Source organism: Thermobia domestica, chromosome 1, assembly GCF_964235325.1.
Source record: "Thermobia domestica chromosome 1, izTheDome1.hap1.1, whole genome shotgun sequence".
NCBI lineage: Eukaryota > Metazoa > Arthropoda > Insecta > Zygentoma > Lepismatidae > Thermobia > Thermobia domestica.
In genome coordinates, this window is record NC_137454.1 from 290,123,555 (window position 1) to 290,134,397 (window position 10,843).

At 31.4% G+C, this 10,843-nt stretch overlaps 1 protein-coding gene across 2 annotated transcripts in view; it reads left to right on the plus strand.

Moving 5' to 3' along the window:
* Positions 1-10,242, plus strand: part of LOC145667681 (GILT-like protein 1) — a 102,662-nt gene extending 92,420 nt beyond the window's left edge. Inside the window, exons 5-7 of one of the 2 annotated variants that reach the window (XM_081735148.1) lie at positions 5,787-5,933; positions 9,039-9,220; positions 9,811-10,242. In XM_081735148.1, coding sequence (XP_081591274.1) covers positions 5,787-5,933; positions 9,039-9,218 — 327 coding nt within the window. In that variant the 3' untranslated portion in view covers positions 9,219-9,220; positions 9,811-10,242. Of the gene's footprint in view, positions 1-5,786; positions 5,934-9,038; positions 9,771-9,810 lie in introns of those variants that run through there. The other variant, XM_081735143.1, reaches the window with a different exon arrangement.
* Positions 10,243-10,843: the final 601 nt, after the last annotated feature.

Genomic DNA, 10,843 nt, shown 5'->3' on the forward strand with positions numbered 1-10,843 from the left:
TGAGGTAATTTAAGAACTTCCTAAATTTATGTGCGCTTCGCTTTACCTTGTTCCGAAACGTTGATTCCATTTGAGTAGCAACGAGTTATCTACAATTCGTTAGTATGAAAAATCAGCGCGAATCTGCTAATTTATTTGTAAATCAAATGTATTCTGTATGCTTCCTATCCTTCATGGCATATTGAAATTAACGTATTGCGTTCCATGTGTCATTTTCCTATGTGCGTGCTGTAATACTGGTTTCATTTACCGTTAAAACACTGCCTAGACCGTTATATAGGACATAGCTATTGTGCGTGCATGAGAAGAGCATTCACATTACTCATAAAAGCATTATTTGTATTGTGGAACATTTGACTGAAAAAGGGAGATTCTGATGTTCTGAATTGATTTTATGCTGCTTCAAGTTGGCAACACTCACCGGAGATCAAAGACAAAAGTTTTCCTTTTCCGATCTCGAAATTGCTAATTGTTTGTCATGAAAACAAACAACCGTGTGTTGTAACTGAAGGCACCCTTAGACCTTCCATCTACTGAGACAACATTTTTTGTCTTTTCTGTGAGTAGGGTGCTTTCACCTAAGGAGAAATAGTAGAACTAAGTCTTTCCTTGCATCCACTGACAAATTTCAGCATCTCTAGGATTAATAGACTTAATAAGGGAAACATTTTCATGACATTCACATGGACGTCACTGGTACTAAAGGGGTTAAGGAAGACGACAATAAAATGGAAAGCTTACAGGTGTAACTAAATTTTATCAGATTTCTGGCGATTGAGAATGACTGAATTACTAAGTATGCTCTCCAGTTCCTATTTTTACAATCGTGATTATCTACCATCACTGCTAGAGCTCATACAACAAATGTAGAAAGTCCAGGTAATGCACGGAGATCTTAGTATGATTAAAGCAGCAAAAGCTTAGAAGGACCTTCGGCAGGGACACATAGATCACCAATTAAACTATGAAAATTGTTAATAATAATAATAATAATAATAATAATAATAATAATAATAATAATAATAATAATAATAATAATAATAATCGACGTGTATAGAACCTGAATATGTATCTCTAAAAATATAGGTGGTCCATCTCGTTCCTTTGAGTGGGTAATAAAAATGCCAAAAGTTTAAATTTAAGAGGTTTTTATATTATTTTATCATCTAAGATGGTGCTTAATTTCAACATATGAAAGTATGAGTGGGTTAGTTGAGATATTCTCTTTAATTGGACATGGATACAATGGTGCATTACTCCTAAATTTCGGTAAGGACACCTTAAATTGGATATTGTTAAAAAAAAATAAAACTGTTGTATAAGACTAGGGTACATAACTCTAAAAATTTGTTTTCTTTCGATGGTAAAAAAAAATGTCAAAAATAAACGTTATCAATACGTTTTTATGCTCTATACATACAAAGAACATGTTGCTATTGCATAATAAAAATATGGCTAGTGATATCTTTTGTAATGTGAATGTATAGTAGAGCCAGCAAAATGATATTAATAATATTAATAATATTGATAATAATAATAATAATAATAATAATAATAATAATAATAATAATAATAATAATAATAATTTCGATCATGGTTAATGCGGAGAGGTGCCATTCGTGAAACTAAGTTTACACAAAAAAAATAGATTTTTAGGTCAATATCTTGAACTTTTGCTAAAGCACAAATTTAAAAAGGGTTAACAATATATTATTTTTGTTTAGTTTTTAACTATATGTATATTCATGTTCAGTGTTGCAAGTACACAAAGAAGCCCTGACTACTACTTTGGGTGCTATATGCTTTCTAAATGCGCTGATATTTAATTGCTTTATCGCTTATAAATAGACAAAAATTTAGTTTTATTTGGATCTCCTGTCGGTTTCTTTCATTAGTATGTTCATGGTCCATGCAATTACTTCTTTTGTTCTGTTCGATACTATTATGTACTTATTTTTTGGGGTGACATCGCGCAGCATACCTTACATGTCTGGAAATGAAGTAGAGTGTAGAAAGGGTGGATCTGTGTTTTCGGATAAAACCTGCCAGGCAGGTTATTTTCTCTACGTTCAGTCAGTTAGACACTGACATTTGCTGAAAACTTGATCTCGTGCGATATAGTGCTTTTCTGTATTGTTAAATGATACACATGGGATTACGTTTGGTGCGTTGATATTGAGACGTAAAGACAACACACGGTAGTGTGAAAAGTAGCTCTTTTGGAGCATAGTATGAATTAAAATAAATGCAATCGCCAAGTTATGCCGGTATCATGCTCCACTGCTACTGGTTGCGATATGATATATAAAAATGAAAGTAGTATCTATCTTCAAGTAGTGGATGATCTTGTTAAGATAGTCGACGAAAGGATTTCTGAAACCTCGATAAGATGTCCATACCTATAGTTTTCAAACGGACTATTCACGTAAATATCTACTACAATAATGAACCAAACGGACTACTACTACTGAGTAGTGTCGATCAGTGGAGAAAATCATTTCAGCATATGGACGTAAAACAGAACACAACTCGCCTAAAAGTCGTATGAAATGCGAAAGCCTGTCTTCCCAACATTGCAATTTGTAAGTGTAGAGATGTAGATCAAAATGGACATATAGACTGGAAAGCTACTTTTCACAAACAGTGTTTCTTTACGCGGTAATGACTCTTTTTACTAGCCATTATTAAGATATTCTTAATAGCAGCGCGCTAAACAAAATAATAGCAAATTTACCCTTTAACAATAAACAAAAGCACTCTATCGCACGAGATTAAGTTTACACATCTACGCATGTAATAGAAGACAATAATAAGTGATTGCAAGGGACATAGACAGACAAAGGAAATAAACGGAAGGAAGATCAAAACAAAACTTGCAATTATTGCTTATTCATGCGCGATAAGACAAAACCAATAACTCATTTAGAAAGCATATAGCATCTAAATAATACTTAATCAGGACTTATTTAAATATTTGCAATACTATACATGGATTTACATATATGTACATACAGATAAATAAAGAACAATAACATACTGGGAAAAAAATTAAATGACTGCATTTTAGCAAAATTTCAAGGCATTTTCGGCAAATCAAGGAGTTGATCTAAAACTCTGAACTTTTTGTGTAAACTTAGTGCCACTAACGACCCTTTTTGCGCACTATCCATCTCCGAAAATCGAAAAGAAAGTTTCTTTCTCTAGCCCATCCTAATATATAGGTTCATAATTTTTTGAAAGTGCCTACAATATATGCATGGTGTACGGTATCACTCCTAATCACTCAAAATAGGAGCCAAAATTGATGAAACCTGTAAATAAACATTGTCAATGCATATAAAGAACGATTTACTGTTGTATAATAATATCAAGGATGATGGTACCTTGTGTTATATGAATATAATTCTGGGTGTATTTGAAAATTAAGTGTCAATTGGTCCTATGTAGCCTTCTCAAAAATATTAGAAAACAAAGTTAGTGGAAGTATACTAATATGCATACACGTTATCAATATGTACAAATGAGGTTTTGCCATTATATAACAATAATGAGGTTTATGGTACCGTTAATGATATGCATGAATGGGTCTAGAAGTGTGTTTAAAAATTAGATATTACTCAGTTCGAGGTACGCTTAGAACTTCCCTTGGTCCAAGGTACCCTCTCAAAATTTATGAACTCAAAATTTGGTAAATAAGATTTTTGTAGATAGAAATTATTTAAGATGTTGTTTCAGTTGTGTATCAAATTAATCGTAATCTAGTATCAAATTTATCCTGAATTAATGTACTCCTCCAAAAATTTGTAAAACAATTTGTTAGTGATTTAACATCAAATTTAAAATTTAGCACGACTAATAATGCTACGTTGAAATATATGTCACTACTGCTTTTAACTGAAAATTTTATGACATCACACCCACATGTTTGTAGTAACGATTTATAATTTAAGACCACTTAGGTCATAATTTGCTATTAACACTTGATATTCCTTGCTGAATTTGAGTTGGTTTGGAAATTACTTTTGGTGAAATCTTGATTAACCACACGCATGTAAGTGTCCTTGCCAGTGATTAATAATTTTATTGATTTAGCAAAAGGATTTTAAAATGACTTATCAGCCTACAAAAATATTCAGCAACGAAAAATTTTTGAATACATTTTTTAATATTTTTTATTATTATAATGATAATTTTTAAAAATAAACTTTTAGGAAAACAAATCTCGTATGATACGAACTTTTTAAATATATTTTCGTTTCTTTCTATCTTTTAGTCGATAAAAACTTTTCGTTTTGATTTAGCTAGAACTCAAGGATGTCTATACAGGCACTTTAATCAAAATTATCCATTTCACAGAGTTCCAAGTCCTTTCTAGCGATCGTTTGATTCTAATAAATTAAACTCTACCTATACTTCCTTCCCTTTGTCTAAATAATTATCACATATTATTACTTGATGGGAGCTATATTTTTATGTAGTGCCCTCTTCCCTGATATTTCAAAACTGTTCTTATTAACTTCCTCAATTACTCTTCTCTATAATATTCAGAAATTTTTAATGTGAACTCAGTTTAAGCTTTCATACTCTTACTTTTTGTATTCGATTTTTGAGCTAAAGTCTTAAGAGTCTCTAAAGAGTCATAGTGACTCTCTTGTTTTGTGTGTTTTATTACAAACTCGAATTGTTTTTGTCTTCTTTCCTTGTGTTTGTAACCTATTAGCACATACATTTTATGAAAATTAAAATGCGTTTATCCAGAGAAGTGATTTTAAAGAAAAAATTACATATTGACCATTATATTTTACAATCATTTACTAGAAATCTTACGAATATCCTGTAATGTACCAGTATATGACTAATTCCTAAGCAACAGACGTAATAGTATTCGAGTTAGTAGGGGAGAAATGGGACAGAGGGAGGTGAAATAAAAATTTCCGTGGGGCCGTGGTAGAGCCTTCACCTCTGGTGCTTGGGATCTCTGGTTCGACCCCAGCCTGCGCCAAATGAACTTTATGATGCACAAACACCGTGTGCGTGAGTTTTCTCGTGGTTCTCCCGTTTCCTCCCACTTTCTTCTTCCACCATTTCATTCATTTCTCATCATCACCGTCTCTTTTAGCCTAGCCAGCATAAGCGTGGAACGTTAAATTTTAAAGATTTAAAGATTTTTAAAAAAATTCCGTGGCTGCATTTTGCCTATTTACAAACATAGTGAACTTTCCCGTATGTCTCCACCAGTGGGTTTTAGTGAGCCTAGTTGAAATATTATCTACTTCACATGTTCTTCCCTTATTTTAAATACGTTTTCTCGAGCTCATCCCCAAATACTGCATACTTCGTTTTCAAATAGCTCTTTAATTTATATTTTCCGTCTGAAACTTCAATTTGTTTTCTACAATCCTTTTCATCTTTATTTTCTATACTATTAACTGCCCCGACTTGTTCTGCGAACAGTATTTCGCGTTCTTCCTTGTGCATAATTCATACAGAACTTTCCTGGACTTGTCTGGGTCTTGCACAGAATTCGAACACCTGGTATGGGCATCGTATTAAAATCGTATTATAATAATTGCAATTCCCTTTTCCTGCTTCTTTTCTAACTTTCTAGGATATATATAAGAAATGCTGAGATGGAGTGTTTTGTTATTTTAAATTAATAGTTTAAATATCGAAATTCATATAACTAAACTCAAAGCATCCCTAAATATGGACGTATAGTAATAATTGCAGTTATATATTAAATAACATTCTTTCGTTTTTTTCATCTTACTACATATTTGTTATAGTGTGCTAAGCAGCTACGATTGAAGTACAATAACACGGCACAGTGTGTTTCGTGTGAAGAAACTGGTGACATACTGGCAGCCTACGGTGGAAGAACTCACTGTGTGGATCCTCCTCTTACCTTCGTGCCTAGGATTGAATTTAATGGGGTAAATAACATATATTTTTAATATTTTATTATTCGTAATTTGCAAGCAAATTCCCTTTAGGAGTCAGTAAGTTCAGTATAAATCAATGCACATTAGCTCAACCAACCACATCACGGCACCTGCAGTCTTTAATAGTTTGTTTGAACTTGGATATTCAGACCTTCATCACAAGATGAAATATATTACTTGAATTACTCTTCTTTATTTCATTTTTTAAAATTTAGTAGACCTTCAAAATTTCAGTCAAAATACGTTATACTCTAAACATATAAACTAGCATAGCAAAAAATAGTATAATAAATGTTGTTGATTTTATTTATTTACTTATTAGATCTCTTAAAATTAATTTTTATAGTAGGGAAAGAGGAAAACACCAAGACTATTCATTAAAAAACAAGTCTCTATATACAATAGTCTTCTTTTTCCAGTTATATGATTTTGCACCTTTTCTGTCACTTCCCCCGTAAGAACGAGCGTTTCTGCCTATCGTACGGAGAAAATCTTCGATCTTAATTGGGTGGGCATGTGATGCAGATTTGATTTAATATTAAACTATAATCCTAATAATCACGTGGTCTCTACACTGAGAACCATTCCCCCCTTTCAAAAAAGTTACAAAATGAGTGGTGCCTAACTTCTTGTTCTAGATTTAGGTATGTTTTCTTAAAAATGCTTTTAATTTCACGAATACGGGCTATAATGTACCAACTTCTCCGTTATCGCCCTATACTTACTAATAGCATTGTTTACACATTGGTAGAACGTTTAGCCATTTATAAAATTTGAGAACTGTATCACATCTTAACTTCTGTAGGTAGTAAAAGCTACATTCACTACCTACTACACTACATACTAAACTTAATTAGTTACATTCAAAATATGTTTAATTTGTTTTATTCAATTACACCAAAACACAACAGTCAGAATAGCAAACTCTTACTCAAAACATATGCAAGTCCTTTTAAGGGATGGAAGCAGTCTGAAACATTCACTGTACAACTATTCCAATTAGTTTTTAATCTCATTCTTCTTTCCTTAATTTTCTTGTATCTTATATCTAATTTTCTAAATATGTTCATATGCTAGCCCCTTCGGTCCCTATGTCCACATTTGTGCACAGAAATTGATGTATTTTTCCTGATCGTTTCGTTAAATCTACTCGATTGATTTCTGGCGTACACACGCGTGGACGTCGGGATTACCAAATACTTTTTTTTCGGTAAGCTCGATTGCAAGTTACAGCCGCCCGTCAATTCTTTGAGCTGGTGGAACAGAGGCTTTTGTAAGTCGGAAAATATTATTTTGGCCCATATATATTATTGCTACAATCAAGGTTTTTCTGTGATAAACGATTAAGGTTTCAGAGACTTGTTTGCGATTATTAGCTTTGCTCTATCTGTGATGAACAAAAAATAATGAGAAGTTATTTTTAATGTCAACAATTGTGTACACTGGTTTTATATTTGATAGTTCTTTCTCTATATTTTTTCGGTTTGTTTTGCTGTAAAATGGTACATGCTATACACGAAACACTTTATAAATGCATTGAAAGAAGTAAAATATCTATTATTAACGACAGCATTATTTCATTTTCATTATTAAAAAGTATAGGAAAATTTGTAACTATACTAATTTCTACTATTTGTGCTAATCATTGATGTAACAAATATTGCAAGCATATTGCCAATGATTTCGTTCTTTACATTCTTAGGAAAGCTAACCACAGAAGATGTTGTAAATTAGCTTCAAATATCGACAATTCAAATGATGATCCAGATTTTATGAATAATGATTCCAATAACTCTAGCAGTGAAGATAGTGATGACATGATTGAAAGAGACGAAAATGGTAAACAATAAATTGTTTTACTCGTTATGTATTGTGTACGAACTGAACTATCTGCACAATGTTATTTGGCCAATCACTAGAGGTGATCGAATTGACCAAATATTGAAATGATCGCTTCTCGTTTATTTAAATAGTACAAATTGTTTTCTTGGTTGAACAAAAATGCATAAAAATTGGACAAAATTCTGAGCTAATTAAAATTCAAATTTGAAGACATCACACTACAATTAAATGGACCCGCCTGTGATTGATCAAATAACCTTGTTTAGATAATTCAGTTCTTTAGAATAGATAACGAGTACAATTTACTGCTTACCATTTTCGTCTCCGCTATCGCTATCTTCACTGTTAGAGTTAGCGGAGACATAAATCATAAAAATCTGGATCATGATCTGAATCGTAGATATCTGAAGAAAATTTAGAGCATCTTCTGTAGTTAACTTTCCTAAGAATATAAAGAACGAAACCATTGACTATATGCCAGTTTCTGAAAAGTGGAAATGAAAATTGCTTTTATATGTCCCACAAAAAATGATAAAATGAATATTCAAAAATGCAACAAACAATTTGATATCATGTTATACTCTCAAGAAAGGAGAAAATGTAAGAAAAATATTACTAAATAAAAGTATTATATTTAATAATAAGTAATTAAGTTCATGCTTTTTTAAGTATATAACCAAAACGTTGTTTATTGTGTCACAACAATGTCATGTCAGAAGAAAGGTGCAGTATAGCAAGAAACGGAATAAAATATATAATAATTGTTCACAAACATATAGATATGCAATTACTTGTTATTGAACCAATGTCCATAAATGTGGACATGGTGTTTTTTATAAAATAATAAAAAAGTTCAAATTCTGAAAAGTAAATTGAAAAATATGGTGTTCAATGATGTAGTATAGAAAATATTGAAAGGTGGTTTTAAAAGATTGGAAGTTTGGGACCGAAGGGGTTAAACCTATAAAATGAATTCAGTTTTAAAGAAATATGTAATAGCCTTCCACCGACCTGTTCAATGTTTTAAATATGCATTGGTACACATGAAAGCGAAATTTTAAAGAAAAAGAATGTTTTATCTTCCTTCTCAAATAAGTTTGTATAAGCAGGAGGAAATATCTATATATCAATACGATAACGTTGAGTTTCTTCTACATATAATTCTTTAAAACTTTTGTATGAATCAATCTGTTTCTCATTATAAAATATTATTTTTTCATTCATTATCTAATTTGTTTTACATTTTACTTTCAGAAATACAATCAAAGGGATCAAGATGAAGCCTTATATGATTTCAGACGCGTGCTGTGCAGACATATCTCAGGTGTAAAGCCATATGTATGTTATTCTAAAAGATGGAATTATCAATATCAAAGACATTTGCAAACAGAGGGGAACTTGGTAGATAGTAATAATGAATTCTCAACGCACTAAATGTAAGCTAAGTAGTTGTTTCTCTGAGTTACAAAGTAACTGCTTTTAAGTCAATACTATTAAAGGAACAATACATTTTTGATATACCTATAATCCATTTTTTCGTTTTCGTTGAAAGCCAGGTAAAATTTATGACGTTTCACAAAATTTTTATTTTACATTTAGATTTTTAAAAATATTACCAGATAAAAAATAATATTTAACAGATAAGTAAATAAGTACATATTTCAGATTGCAAATCAAGTTAAACAAATATAAGTTAAATATTTACATTATTAAGTACTTTAAGTTCTCGAATTAGAATTGTGCAATGGAAGCTACAGTTATGCATTTGATGAGGTTTAAAAATGATTATCTGCTCGAAGAGTTTGAGTTTTCAAATATTTCTTTCCCTAACTATCATATTATTTCTTCAGATCCTCTTTCCTCGTGACTAGATGTTTGCCACATATGTGAATTTTAATATTCACATTAGTAAGGATTTCAGCACTTTCAGCGATCAATAGATTTCTGTCATATCTTAAATTATCATCATTCCTTGCAAATGAATGAAGTTTGTATTAAAATTAAATTTTAAAAAAATATATTACAGGGAAACATTGAGAAGGATGTTGAGGCAAAATCAGAACATGTTTCTCAAGTGAAACTAAATAAAATATCTTTGACTGGCGGAAGCATAATTATGCCTACTGGCGAAAGCAAAAGCTGATAAACTTCTCCTTCTGTCTCACATTTCTTAGCCAACAGATTACACATTTTGTCAAATTTGGTTTCTTCCTATGGCATCAGCGTAAACTTAATTAATATACCGTATCCATAAAACGGTCACGAGTTCACGAACATGTTGAGATATTTTAGATGTATGCTGAGACTTATCTTTCATTGAGAGATGATTTGTAACGTTAAGTAACAAAATCAACTAGAGCTTGACTGTATTTTAAAAACCCGGCTACTTTTGGACTAAGGTTGTAGATGAAAGAAAAAAGTATAAGGATGTTTGAAATTTGTTATAAATAAATATGAGATAATAAAGAATCAATAAATATAGTTTAAGCTAATACTTTTCCTAGACCTAATATGAATTAAATAAGAAGTGTGTCCGGAAAGTAGGGTTACAACAACTAGTATTCGTTCAAACAAAATGTCTACCACCACGTATTTAGTGAAACAGAAGTTATTTTTCGACGTAATTGCACCATTATGCAAACACTTTGTAAATAATGGCATTAGCTTCTGTATTTCACAATCATAGAATTCTAGCGGATGCTGCTGGAACCACTTCGTTCTTGATCCCAATAATTCACTAAACCAATTTATCACATATTGTCGATTCATAATGATTTCATAAATAGCATTTAATGATTTGTGAATTTGTACTGGGTACTTAACTTGTGTATAACGGAGCACACTTTATATATATTTGGTGAGATTCTCTATTTACTCACATTAGCTTTAGATGAAAATAAGAAACAGTTGTGAGACTCTGAGGGTGAAAATATCACAATGGAAGTCAGATACCAACTTGCGGACAAAAATATTACTTGTTCGCTTTAGTTGTAACCTTACTTTATGGATGCGTCTCGTACGTGCATAATATACTGTATAACATAGGCATAAATAATGTA